The 13955-nt window shown below is 43.1% G+C and overlaps 1 protein-coding gene across 3 annotated transcripts; it reads left to right on the top strand.

Moving 5' to 3' along the window:
* The first annotated feature begins 1877 nt into the window (after window positions 1-1877).
* LOC125709421 (TSC22 domain family protein 1-like) lies at window positions 1878-12724 on the top strand. Of its 3 annotated transcripts, none has more exons than XM_048977859.1 (3): window positions 1878-4934; window positions 10589-10640; window positions 11345-12724. In XM_048977859.1, the coding sequence occupies exons 1-3, from the start codon at window positions 2542-2544 to the stop codon at window positions 11612-11614; spliced, it is 2715 nt and encodes a 904-aa protein (XP_048833816.1). In that variant the 5' UTR covers window positions 1878-2541; the 3' UTR covers window positions 11615-12724. The 3 variants fall into 3 exon arrangements, with proteins under 3 accessions (XP_048833816.1, XP_048833817.1, XP_048833818.1); XM_048977860.1 differs by lacking the exon at window positions 1878-4934 and adding an exon at window positions 6545-10107; XM_048977861.1 differs by lacking the exon at window positions 1878-4934 and adding an exon at window positions 7922-10303.
* The last annotated feature ends 1231 nt before the right edge of the window (window positions 12725-13955 follow it).

Raw genomic sequence — 13955 nt, 5'->3', positions numbered from 1 at the left:
GCGTAGGCCTATCTATATTATAAAATCAGCCTGCTGGGGAGATTACTCATACCGATATTATTTTTCGTTAATTCACGCATAGGGCGTAGAGTTGTTTCAACACTGAAAGGGACCAGATCAGCCCTACACCCTTCGCTACCCTAAACACACACTTGGACTCCCACAGTATTAGCAGGGACATGTGCTTATCGTCTATACTTAAATCTATGCGCCTGATTCACGCAAGCCACACGGAACATTCGACGGTCCATATTTGGCCTCGAGTTTGAAAACATGCTGCTAAAGCAATTCCGATGAGAAAGGGCATTTAGTATTTCATTTCATCAGTAAGGTTGGGTTTGACTGGCATCCTGTCCAGGCTGTTCCCTTGCCCTGTGCTGCCTGGGGAAGGATCTGGGCTGTAGGGGATATTCAGTGATATCCATCCATTAATCCATTTTCTATACCAGCTTATCCTGTAATATTTTTGTACTCCACTCATGCCTGATATGATTTCTGCTATTTGATTTCACAAGACTGTTGATATCCAGTTTGGGCATTTCCTATATCATTTCAAGTAAAGGTCAATGTAAAACAAGATAGTATAAAGCAGTCTTTATTCTAGATTAAAATATAAATTGGGTGGGGAATTTACTAGACAGACCGTGACATAACATTGCTGTTGTTACCACCAACAGCTCTTTAATTTATTCAAAAAAATTAAAAGTCAACCTAGGGCCATATTACAAGAAATCCTATCTTAAGTCTTAAATTAAGATCTGCAAATTAGGATGGTTCTGTAATATAATTTGAGAATGCAATCTCAAGTAACCACATTACTCAGCTGAGTAATGTAAGGAGAGGCGTAAATGTCTAAAACCTTGTGGGAAAATAATTTTGAAATCTTTCCAGAGCTGATTAGTAAGTCAGTGCTAAAATATATTTTGGATTTTCCTATTTCCCTATAAGACTCTGCTTCTTTTGCTGTTCCCGTTAGGGGTCGCTACAGCGGATCATCCGTTTCCAATTCTTCCTGCCCTCTGCATCTTCCTCTTTTATACCAGCCACCTGCATGCCGTCTCTCACTGCATCCATAAACCCCTCTTAGGTCTTCCTCCTTTCCTCTTGCCTGGCAGCTCTACCCTCAGCATCCATCTCCCCACATACCCCGCATCGCTCCTCTGTACATGTCCAGACCAACACAATCTCACCTCTCTGGCTTCGTCTCCAGACCGTCCAACCTGAGCTGTCCCTCTAATATAGTAATTCCTAATCCTGTCCATTCTTATCACTCCAAACTCAAATCTTAACATCTTTAACTCAGCCACCTTGCTCTGCCTCCTGTCTGTCAACGTCCCTGTGAACGTTCAAATTGAATAAATAGTTTTTTCCCCCTGTGTTCAAAGAGTCGTACTTGTTTCTTTTACTTGTCATTGTGCAATAAATTAGTACAGGCGTCACAATTTATTTTAACTCGTGGGTAGTTGTACTGGATAAATCTAATTCATTCTGACAAGTAAGGCAACGCCCATCTTCGAACTTTACGGTAAGTTAATCATATTATTGCTTCATCATGGTGTTCTCATTATATCTAAATTATAACAATCACGTCAATAAAACATGTCACCGAACAATTGCTGATATCCTGCTACCTTTACATGTTATGTAGAGAAATACAGTGCCGACAGAAGAAGACAAAAGACAGACTCTCCCTTTCCATGCTTCGAGAGAGCTCGGAATTTTCCGTTCAGGACTCGTTTCTATTCGACTCACATGGCCACTCACTTTCGGGTTTTTCCGGGTCACATACCGAGTCCCCCCTCCTCTCTCAGACTGCTTTATGTCTGGGTGCTATGCGACGCCAGGACGCATGCGCGGCGGCCATGTTCGCCAATCTTCCCCCTCCCCTTCCCTTCCCTTCCCTCCCCTCCGTCTCATAGTCATAGAAATAGTCAGCCCCGTGGAAGAAGGTGGCTTCAGAAAGAGGGTGAAACGGCAAATGTTGGATTAAAAAAAAAGAAACGAAAAAAGCATGCTGGAGTGGAGCAAAGAATTACAGTGTTAATCAGACGGTGGAGGCTCTGCTGAAAAGGACCATTCTTTGCCCACGGCTTGTCTGATTTGACTACTTAACTAGTAATTTTAAAATAATGCGATTCGCTTTGCAGTGATGGGGATTATTGGTGGACGTGCATTATATACGAGCTGTATATTTGTCGCAAGTATATCAGCTTAAATAGGTGCAGAGCCAGTAACATAAAAGCAAAGGTATGTTGAACTGTATGTAGTTAAATACACAAAAGGACGAGTGCGTCTGGGTTGCTGGCTAACGTTAGCTAGCACTGCAGCCTCACTTACCGGCTGTTGAGCATTTTCTGGGGGGGGAGCATTTAAACCGTCAATAAAGTTAAACAGTTGCGTTATTTTACATGAGAACGGGTGATCACTGTCTAAATTTGTTGGTATTTCCCCAAACTGAAATAAGCAAGCAGCGCCGGTTTTGTCAAAATTAGTTACTTTTATTTACATTTCTGTTAGAAGCCACCCCTGGAATTTTACAAAATGCATCGCCCGGAGTCTGCGGGAGATTCGGCAGGCATTAGGAAGATGGCGCACCCGGTAACATTTCCTAGAAGGGGTAGTAGCACCAGTAGTGGAAGTGCTTCTGCGCTGACAGCGATCATACCCACAAATGTTAGCAATAACGCAGTTCCGACTGATGAATACCAGTCTTCCTTATTGGTACAGCCACCACCCCCGAGTGGGTTATCGTCCCCTGGGCCCCAGCACCCTCCCCAGAGCCTTAACCTGTCTCAGTCCCAGGTGCAGCCGCTCTCATTGATTGGGGTTCAAATAAAGAAGAAAAGTGGTTTCCAGATCACCAGTGTTACTCCTGCTCAGGTCTCCCTGAGCACCAACAATAGCGTTGCAGAAGATACAGAGAGCTGTGATGATTTGGATGAGTCACACACTGAGGACCTGTCTTCATCTGAGATTCTGGATGTTTCCCTGTCCCGTGCCACTGATATGGGTGGTGCAGAGAGGAGCTCCTCTGAAGAGACTCTTAACAACTTTCACGAGGTGGACACTCCAGGCGCTGTGTCACCCAATCAGCCACCACACCGTCATCCCTTACCCCAGGCACTTCAGCATGGCACCATGGTGAATGGAACTGTGCATCATCACCAGGTACATGCTACCCAGTCTAAAGTGGCAGTCTCTGTGACACCAGAAGGGGGTGCTGTTTCCAGCATTTCATCCTCTACTGGAATTTTACCGGGTGTTACCCAGAATGTGGGAGCTGTTGCAGAGAATGCATTGGTTGGTAGTACCAGCGCTGTAGGCCCTTCAGGGGCTGAAACAGGAATGCCGTCTGCAGCTGCAGGTATAGCAAATGGTATGACTAATCCCTTGACAAACAATGTTAGTAATGTAAACATACCTGTCGGTGTGCTTAATTTGGGGGGCTCGAGTGTCAGTCAGAATATTGGTCTTGCACCAGTTAACTTGAACAGTTGCAATGGCCTTACAGGAGGCCATATCCAAAATGTAAGTCTGGTTCATCAGCATTGTGGGACTGTGTGCTCTGGTACTGGTATCCCAGTTTCGATGGGGTCCGTCGCTGCTGGGCAAGGAGGGACCGCAGGTGTAACACAAGGGTCGTCCGTCCCACAGTCCCAGGCTCCTGCCCCTGCTGCTACCGGCTCGCGCTTCAGGGTGGTGAAACTAGATTGCAGTTCTGAGCAGTTCAAGAAAGGCAGGTGGACGTGTACACAGTATTACGACAAGGAGACCTCTGCTGCTGCGACGACGTGTCCATCAGAGAGCGGGCAAAGGGCAGCAGAGAGTGCTACATGCTCAGAGCGGGACTGCACAAGTGGGAGTTCTGTCGGCAGCACGGTGAGCACCTTAAGTCATTATACAGAGAGTGTGAGCAGTGGGGAGATGGGCGCCCCCCCTGCCACGCAGACTGCCCCCCAGCTGCAGGAATACTCCTCTGCTCCAGCTCCTCAGGCCTCACTTGCCAGCCTTTCTCTGAGCACATCCCAGTCGATGGCTTCCGCCAACGCTCCCGATGTGAACTTGCTCCTGAAGCCTAATGTAGCGCCCTCTGCTGGACTTGCTGGTTTAGCAGGGTCTCAGCAGCAGGCTTCTATACACCCGGCTGTTGCCCAGCAACCCCTGATCTACACCCAGGTCCCCCAGGCAGGCCCGGCACAGGGCTTGCCAGCCTTGGCTCCTCAGCACCAGTTAGGCTTCACTCAAGCTCCTACCCAGTTGGTACCCGGTCACGCTGTGCCACAGGTCATCTCGCCAGGGGGACAGGCTGCGACACCTGGACCAAGTCTCATGCCTCATGTGTCTGCCGTGGTGTCTTCTGGGACTGGTCTGGGTATTGCTGGAGGACACTCTGCTGGGTCTCAAGCCCTTCCTTCAGCCCTCCTTCAGCAGCCTTTCTCTTCCCAAACTGGGACCGTGCCACACATGGTGCCTGGCGGTTTATCAGGGCTGGCTCAGCCGCTAGCGAAGGCTCAGCAGGTTATGGAGCGCCAGCAAGGCACCGGAGCTCAGAATTCAGGGACCCAGACTTCCTCTGCAGGTTCCTCTGGAGTCCCTGCACCCAGCATACCTCCCAGCTTCCTGCCTGATGCCCAGAGCGGTCCTCCAGTGTCAGTGCAGAACTGCAGCGGCTTTGGCATCATACCAGGGCAAGGGGCCCAGCCCGTCAGCACCCAGTACCCCAGCCGATCGTCCATTACAGCCACACAACTGGAAGATGCTCAGCGGCTGCTTTTTCAGCACAAGGCCCTACTTTCCCTCCCCAAGGTGGCAGCTGGGGAGGGCCCTTCAGAAATGCCCACATCCTCCGGTCCGGATGGTAGCAGTGACTCCAGTGCCTTAACTGCTTCGGCTGGCCTGCTGAAGAACCCACCTGTAGAGGTGGAGGATGAAAGGTAAGAAGCACGTCTTGCTTACTTTGTGGCCCCTTTGGGTATGTACTGGAGTGTATACAGAATGATTACTGTAGGAGTCACCAAGCTTAGAAATGCAAAATGCAAAGACTCTTCTTAGTTTCTTCTGAGTGCTTCAGCTTTTACCAATAAGATTGTAGCTAATTGAACTGGTGGCGTAATATTCTCCATAGTATGTGACTGGGTGTATCTGTAAGTGCTAGGTGATGGACTGACATCATGCCCTACCTGACCCCAGCTTTATTGCCTGTTGGCTGGGATAGACTTCAGGCTCCATGTAACTGTACCGTATAAGCAATTTTAGACTATATGCCAAAATATTTTAAATGTTGTAAGTGGTAGTATTTAATGGTCTTTTAAATCTAAGATTGGAACATTCTGCTTATTTCAGTTGCACTGTCCACTTTGCTGCTGTAAAATGCAAATTTCCCACCCGTAGGACTAATAAGGGTTTATCTTATCTTAACCCTTCCATAACCATTCAATTATCTTTCTGGTTTAATGGCTGAATAGATGTTTAGTAGGGCGCTGCTCTTTTTGGCTGCAGTGTATTCTGTTTGGAACTGGGTGGCCCTGGTTGCCATGCCATCTTCCAGTGATTGACCGCAAAGCTCTGCATTGAGTTTGAGAGTCTAGAATGCAGTGCGAGTTTACAGAATGTCGTCATCCCCTGGGCAACAGTGCCCATTCAGTCTTAATGAGTACTGTGTTTTCTCAAATGACAGGTCACATTTTAGCTTCCCCTATGTCCTTGGCTAGTGGCTCTCTGCAGTTCCCGCTCGGCCACAGAGGCGTTCCACATATATGTTGAACTTCCACAATAAGAGCTTTTAATCAAATTAATTATTAACCAATAGGAACATCAAATATCTTTGTTGTGGAATGACTGGGGATCCACTCAGATTCATGTGGTGATTTAAGATGATGATGATGATGATAACTCAGTGTTTTTTTTTTTTTTTGCTGGACAGTTAGGCTATTACTCTGCAAATTGCTTTTAGCATGTGTCCTGGAGCGATTAATGATTTTGCCCTTACATAAAGTTAACGTGTATGTTAAATCCTCCAACACACCTTGTCTAAATATATTAAAAAATATCTGTATGTCTGTTTTTCATGTATGGAAGTTCATAGTACAGTTACACCCACAGATATATACTGTGTTGAGGTTTGTATTTGAATAGTGTTAGAAACTGTATTAAGCAACATCCTGCTTGAGGACCCATGTTCTCTTCATTTGAACCCCTTCTGCAGCCAATAAAAAGTTTACTCAGTCTAGAGCTTAAAAATGATTTGATTAAAACCTGGAGGGAGAACTGCACACGCACAATCATTGACCAATTGGAGTGTGAGCTATACTTTTTTTTTTTTTACTCTTGCATTATACTGTGGAATGAACATTTTGTTTAAATCGTGTTTTGCCAAAACTGAGGTCATCAGTTCTCCATGCTTGTATGTAATGGGGATTTGTAATAGGATACTTTGTGGGAGGATGCAGAGAACGGTGGTTTTAATTTTTTTTTTTTTCCTATTTCTCTGAAGTAGGGCTGCCGTTAGCAACTATTTTTGTGTGGATTAATCATGACTATTTTAAGGATTGATTGATTTAAACTAAACGATTAATATGCCTCCAAAAAAAAAATCAAAAATGAAACTGACCGTTTATTTTTATTTTCACAACAACATACTGTATGTCACTACACGGCTTTAGATAATGCACACCAGCTTTTCGGTACGGACATTATTTTCGCCCAGAATTCGATATTAATAGTATGTCTAAAATATTTATAGGACGTGTATTGTGATGGCCAAAAGTTTGAAATCTGTATAAATTTGGTATATCGTTTTGCTTAATAAATTAGTTTAGAGGAGCACGCCTCATGTGACTGTTTTGGTATATGATGGAAGCGAAAGCAGCATAGTGAAGTTGGTAAGAAGGAAGGGATGGCTTAATAGCCGCAACATCTGTTAAAAGGGGAGGTATTGTGGTTAAATAAGGTAAAAGATGTTGGCGGGTGGCGGCACTTTTTGCAGTCAGATACTTTTGTTTTGGTAAATATAGTTTTTATTCTTATTTCGTTTCATAAATTTTCTTTTATTTAGTGTTTTTGTTTCAGCTTTTGTTTACGATCACAGTACTGGCTCCCATGGTTTCTAACTCTCACGCATCTGGCGTGACACTCTCACGCTCATGCAAGAAATCTTACAGCAAACCTACCTTATTCCATTACAAACCTAAAATTAGCCACATCGAAAGCTTTGGGGTAGTTTGCGAAACGTGCAGACTTTTAAGGTAATGAAACTGTTACATACATTTACGTGAGTGCGCAGACCTTCAAATTTAAAAATTTCTCAACAGTCAGCTGACCAAAGTTGACGACCCTGGGTCCCAACAAGCCCATGAACTAACACACTTCCACTATCATTCACCGTAGAATAAGCCCAGATTATAGCCAAAACACATATTCAATGGGAATTCTAAGGCAGACAAATTTATGGCTTTAATAATGAGTGTATTTAGAAGCTACGAGGACAAAAAGCTCTCCGTTCTAATGGTAATTTAATAAACAGACAACACTTCCAGTGGTTTTGCCTACTCTTGCAGTCCATCATTCAGAATAGTTCCTGTGTGTTTTCTCTTCAGGTGCTCTTGCATAGCATGAATGCCCCTGTAGTATGTTATCGTGAATTTGCACACTCTGCAAACCACCTTCTTGTTTGGTGACAATTTGAACTACTTGCATAATTACGCAGTGATATTAAAGGATTCATGTGTTAAAATGAATCGTTTTAGAAATCATAAAGGTAATTTCTTTAATTTTTAAAAAACGATGCATCGATTTTTAAAATATTTATCGACGTCATCGACCACGTCGACTAATCAAGGCAGCCCTAATCTGAAGATCTCATTACACGCCATCTTTCAGTCAGTATTTATTGGATGTATGTTTACTGTGCACATCAAGTAAGTGCATGTGATCGTGAAACAAGTTAATCAGTGTTTCACATTTATGCATGCGTGCACTCCTGAAATAAAATGCTATCCTTTTTTTGGAAACGAAATCTTTCCTGTTGTCTTCAAAAATATGCTGCTCTGCTGCACTACAATACTGGAGTGAGGCCAGTACAGGACTGGCATGCCCGTGTTTCCTAGTCCTTGTTAGTGCTGCAGCATTCGGCACCAACTGGAGTTCATTAATCATAAAGGCGTGTACCAACTTTTCTGCCACCTGACGTGAGAACATTGCTCTAAGATTTTCAATATTCCTCAGATGGAATAAAACTGTTTTAATCATGTTGTTTATGTGAACATTTAGAGACAAGGCTGAGTCGATAGTGACACCAAGACTTTTAACCACTGTGCTTACGTTGACTAGGGAGCCGGCGAGTTTTATATCGACGGCACCCTGGGCTGTAATTCTAGCTAATTGCATCCACGCAAATGACGTTTTCGCTCTTTATCAGGACCCTCGTCTTGCATGTTCTGTCTTCCTTCCTCCATATTGACAAGTAATTGAGAAGGAAAATTTTTAGTAGATGCTTTTTAATAAACGAGTTTAATCAAGTAGTTGCGACGGCTCTACTGTATACCTGAATAACTAACAATCGAGGTTTGAAGATCTGAAGCCTTTCATTGTGGAAAAATATGCAAGAACAAGATGTCGTTAGAGGAGGAAGCCTTTTAAATTCAGCACTGTAGTGCAGGAATATGGAGTACCGGGACTCTACTTGCCATTTGTCTCCTGTATAAATGCAATAAGAATTGTGTCTGCATTCTTGGCACAAAATTGAAGAAATATAGCAATTTAGAAGCCCCTATGAAAGGTGCATCTTGCCTTCACTCCTGCTTGTAATTTTCATGACAAGGTACCGTATGAAATATTAACTGTGGCTGAAAAGGTGCCTGGTATATATTTGCGCATGATGTCATGCTTTTAACCTTATGAAAGTTGACACCTCAAAATACGAGGCTTTTTGGATGGCTAGAATGGATTGCTCTGGGTTTTGTTCATGAGTGAGAGTGAGATGGAATATGAGACTGAGTTTTGTTAGCATTGAGGTCCTTTGTAGATTCAGACTCATGGTCTGTCTGTCTATCCTTACGTCGGGGAAAGAAAGACGACATTACAAGTACAGGCTGTCAGAATTATGTTTTTCCACAGGGTTTCTATACTCTTTTACTGTGATGGGGTGAGGAGCTTGTAAGGTCCTCAATAGTCAGTGTTCCTTCCGATCAAAAGGAATAACCTGAGGATATTCAGGCATATGTAAGGATGCCACTTACAATGGCTCCCAAAGAAAGTGCTCTGGCCACATCATACTGAGCAAAAGCCCAGAGGAAGATGCTGGAGAGATTAAATCTCTCTGCAGGCTTGGATCATCTAGGGATCCTTAGCTAGAGCCTGTCGCCATGGAAAGACATGTAGTTTGACCTGCCGCTGGGAAAGCAGAGGGAAGATGATGGGTGATGAATGGAGAGTGCAGTAGGAAATTGAGAGCATCTAGTTCTACATTATTAACGTTGAGGGGTGGGGGAGGGGGGCACGTGAGCTAGGAACGGTATGCGTTTATCTCCTGGTTATTATAACTAGCCAGCAGGAAGCAGCACATTTGCCAGGGGTCATTAGACGTGTGCGAAAAAACGAACATCCTTGAAAAGACGGGAGAAAGTTGATCTTACAGTATTTTGTTGTATTGTATTACGTTCCTGAGTATTCTGTAGCGTAAGGGACGATCCTACATATATTAGTCAGTAATGCTGCTTTGTGCGCCAATGGGATGCAGGGTTGTGCTGTTTTTCCTGCATATATTATGCAAATGTAATGGCGCCTGCGGATTGTCGGCAGCCCGGGACAAGCTGACCTGGGAGGCTCTTTGTTCTGCGAGATTCTGCGGGCTGGCCGCCTGTGCTGGCAATCCGACTTTTTCCTCCTGCAAAAGCTACCTCGAACTCCGCATAAGAAGAGTGCAGCCATGACAGCCGGCGAACATGCGTCTCCATAATGCCGTTTCGGGGCGGGTGGCCGCTGTAGCATGACTACCCCTTGCTGTATTATGACGATGGATTTTGGTGTTTGTCAGCTCCGAAATTTCTCTAAATCGTTTTTATCGTCATTGCTGAGTGCGGAAAATCCATCGCTGTTTTTTGATAATAGGTAAATACCGTTTCAAATCACCTTTTTTAAAAAAATGTCCCGAATAAATGTTGGGCATGAAGGAAAAGGACGCTGACGTTATTTGTCTCGCTTAACACCCTTACCGCTGCCGAAGATTGAACGTACACACCTCTGCACAACGCTTCTCTAGACTTAGTCTGGTTTATAAGAAAACAAATACTCTTCGCCTGCAAAGGTTTGTATGTAAGAGCGGATACGACGTAATGCATATTAATACTTTTTGCATTATTGATGTATTACAGCAGTTACTGTACAGGCTGATGTAATTAAAATAGGTTATTTGTGTCTGTTTTACGGGCTTCGAGAGACGGGGAATGCAAAGCTGCACGATATTTATTACGATACTGATTCATTTGACAGACCCATCGATAAACCATTAAAGTTTTCACTATTAATAATACTATTAATATCACATTAATATCATTATATACTAATTGGATTTTTCCGTTTTTGTTTCTAGCTCTTCAGGTGCTAACGTGGTGGCCATAGACAACAAAATTGAACAAGCAATGGTAAGTGGAAAATGTTTAATTGATATCGTAAATATGCGAGGCTACTCTTTTCATTAGTTTATTAAATGAACCAGCTTATTGGTGGAGGTGTTGCATATTAGGCAGTTATTGTGTTGGACTACCGGAAGTGTGCAGGGCTGCACCTTGACTTCGGAGGTTTTTAGTGATTTAACCGATGTTCGTTTACTGCAATCAGTAGCAATGATTACATACCTTAAATATTTGATTTGACATGGGGACTAAAAGATTTACATATTAATATCCAAGGAGTGCAGGTGAAAGACTCTCCTGCTGTATCCCAGCCCCGACTGTTGCTAGGAGACCCCAGTGCCTTAGAAAGGGTGTAATTGGACAGCGGACTGGCTCAGTGCTCCACCGACCAGCCATTTTGTTTGTTCATGGATAGAAATCCAATGTCCCTGCAAAACAAGTTTTTATGGCAGTGTAAATATCAAAATGAACTTAAGAGTATTACTTACCATCAGATTCCTTAACATTTTATAACAAATTAAATGTTTAATCTCAATACAATAGATATATCAAATCTTTTTTTTGCCTTTGCGATGGCAGGGGCCTAACAGTCTGCCTATGACGGCCTCTGCCTATATTAATTACTATTATTAACAGCACTTTTATACAGGATCTGAAAATATTTAATGAGGAAACGGTTGTCCTGATATACTGTTCTTATTTTGTCTTCGTAGGACCTAGTAAAAAGTCATTTGATGTATGCCGTTCGGGAGGAGGTGGAGGTCTTAAAGGAGCAGATTAAAGAACTGATTGAAAGGAATTCGCAGCTGGAGCAGGAGAATAGCTTGCTGAAAAATCTGGCCAGTCCAGAGCAGCTCGCACAGTTTCAGGCCCAAGTCCAAAGCGGGTCACCGCCAGCATCCACGCAGCCGCAAGGGGCAGCGGCCCAGCAGTCTGCCCCACCTGCGCAGTCGGCTTCGCAGAGTTCTGGACCTTCTGCGTAGCACAAGGTTACCCAGCGAGACAAACTAAAGGCCGAGGCAAGAATGTTCTGCAGAGACTGAACAGTTCGATTTAATATTTGCACATTTTAACACTCGAAACTTGACACATGACAGCAGTATGCTTTGAAACACTTTACACATCTCGGACAATCGTCTAGGGTGAAATGATTATTGACGGAAATAATTCTAAACCAAAACCCATGGACTACCAAGATCACTGAGAATGTCACGCAAAAGCGCCTCAAAGGATCATTGTGCCTGTATTGTAGGGACTTAAGTTTATGCCTATTCATTGGTGACCCCGGGATTGTACAGAGGTTGCCAAGCTTTTGTGTGTAAATAGGCCTTTTTTGGAGACTGTGAGTCAATTTTAAGAGCAAGCACTTTCTTGGTGAAGATTGTGAAGAGGTTCTGATGACCACTGACACATTATCTCTGCTTTTGGTACCGGAACTGAAAAGAGATTTTCATTGGAATTTCACTATATAGTCAACAATCTATAACATACGTCAGTACATTCGTTTTGACATGTGCTAAATGTGCCCAATGAATGGAAGTAATTTCAGTATTCATTTTAAGTGCTCATTCTTGCCTTTAGTAAAGTGCAGATAAATGCTTCTCCTCCACCTCAGTTCCTGCCTTTAAAGCAGTAACAGCTGCTTTGAGAATTTGTGGAGTTGGTCAGTTTAGCTCAATTTTAAATGAGTTAGACATATGTATTTATTGTAAACACTGAACTGTAATAAGAAGCAGGAAGGGAGAACAATTTGGCTGGTATAGGTGAATGTTCAGCTGTCATGTCAGACAAATTTGGTTGGTCTTTTAATGCTGTAAATCATGAATGCTGCTTCCATGCAATTTAAGACTGATTTTTTTTGCATTAAATTGTACTGTAAACCATCGTTCATTTGAAATCTGTAGTATTTTTCTTTTTAACGGTAAAGCACTCCAAGTATGTCACAGTAAGCCCACTCTACAGGTAATTCTGCCTACTGTGGGTCCACATCAATGTGTAGGATGTTTGCTTATGTTCTTGCATGTTCCTCAAACCAGTGAAACGATAACAATTCACTTACACTTCTCAAATTTCAATAAAGAAATGAAAATGCATATTTTGTCTGGCGTTAATGTAGATATATTACCTGTTGGTGTGCATGTGTGTGTGGATGGTTTGTGAGTGTGCCCTACGATGGGTTGTTCCCTGCCTTGTGCCCATAGCGTCTTGGGTAGGCTCTGGACCCCTCCATGACCCTGCATAGGATGAGCAGTTACAGAAATTGGGTGGATGGACTGAATATGGACAAAAAAAATATTTCTTGATATTCAAATTATGAAAATGAATACAGAAGCACAAGGACAGCAAATCATTCTATTGTGACTGTTCAGGTCTCCACCTGAACATATGTGGGCACCCATGACAGTTCTGTAGGATTACAATCATCTGCAAATTTTTCATTTCCCAGCAGTACTGCATGCTTTTGAGATTGGGATTATTTTTTCTAAAGCAAATCAGTTTTTATTTTCGATACCCATTTCAGGAATGTGAATGTGAAGGAATGCTGACAATTTTTTGAATAATTTTATGCATAAACTGCCTGGACAAAGACTGGCTCTGTAACATACAATATTTCATGACTAATATAAGAGCAAATTCAGCTACAAGTTTCCAAAACACTGCGATGAAGTCTCATATTTTCTTATAACGATTGTAGATTTGAATAAAAATATTGTATGGTGTGGACTCTGACCCGAGTCTTCATGCCACCCAGAACACAGTAACCTCAGTAAGCACCATGGACAGCAGCCTGCGGAGACGCATGCTGCCCCCAAAGGGGACCAAATGGCAGCCACCCACCCAGCGGCCTAACGGGGCAACATTCTGACCTGCGTGTGCTTGGCTCCCTGTAGCCCACCGTAATGAACTATTACTATCTTAAAAGGCTTGGGCTATACTGCATTGCCTGAACTTTGAAATAGGAAATCCTAATGAAATACAGCAGACTTACACGTGCATTTAACGTATATAAATCTTCTTTCAAGGTTTCTCATGTGCCTTGACTACCATGGCAGTGATGCATTTATTAGCCAAAATCTCTTGTGACAAGGGCAATGTTAACAGTTCACTGTGATTGTTACAAACTGCACATATGCAAGTAATGGCATTAATAATAAAAAAAAAATCAACGAATGATCACACAGGAAGGCCCCACGGGGCATTTCAGTTTTAAGTGTTGCATGTCGCACTTATGTTCATTGTGACATTGGCTCTCAATTCCCTCAATGGTTAATAAAATTCCTCTTTCTATGATGACTACTGCATCCACCAACTTTGTTTTCCCAT

Source organism: Brienomyrus brachyistius, chromosome 16, assembly GCF_023856365.1.
Source record: "Brienomyrus brachyistius isolate T26 chromosome 16, BBRACH_0.4, whole genome shotgun sequence".
In the NCBI taxonomy this organism is placed as follows: domain Eukaryota; kingdom Metazoa; phylum Chordata; class Actinopteri; order Osteoglossiformes; family Mormyridae; genus Brienomyrus; species Brienomyrus brachyistius.
Note: the sequence above shows the minus strand (reverse complement) of the source record. Positions and strands in the feature narration are given on the sequence as shown.

What these genes read in the sequence shown, in the direction of transcription:
- LOC125709421 (XM_048977859.1), top strand. Translation starts at nt 2,542, where the DNA reads ATGCATCGCCCGGAGTCTGCGGGAGATTCGGCAGGCATTAGGAAGATG. An exon ending in GTAGAGGTGGAGGATGAAAG is followed by an intron (nt 4,935 to 10,588) that starts GTAAGAAGCACG and finishes TTTTGTTTCTAG; the next exon opens with CTCTTCAGGTGCTAACGTGG. An exon ending in ACAAAATTGAACAAGCAATG is followed by an intron (nt 10,641 to 11,344) that starts GTAAGTGGAAAA and finishes TTGTCTTCGTAG; the next exon opens with GACCTAGTAAAAAGTCATTT.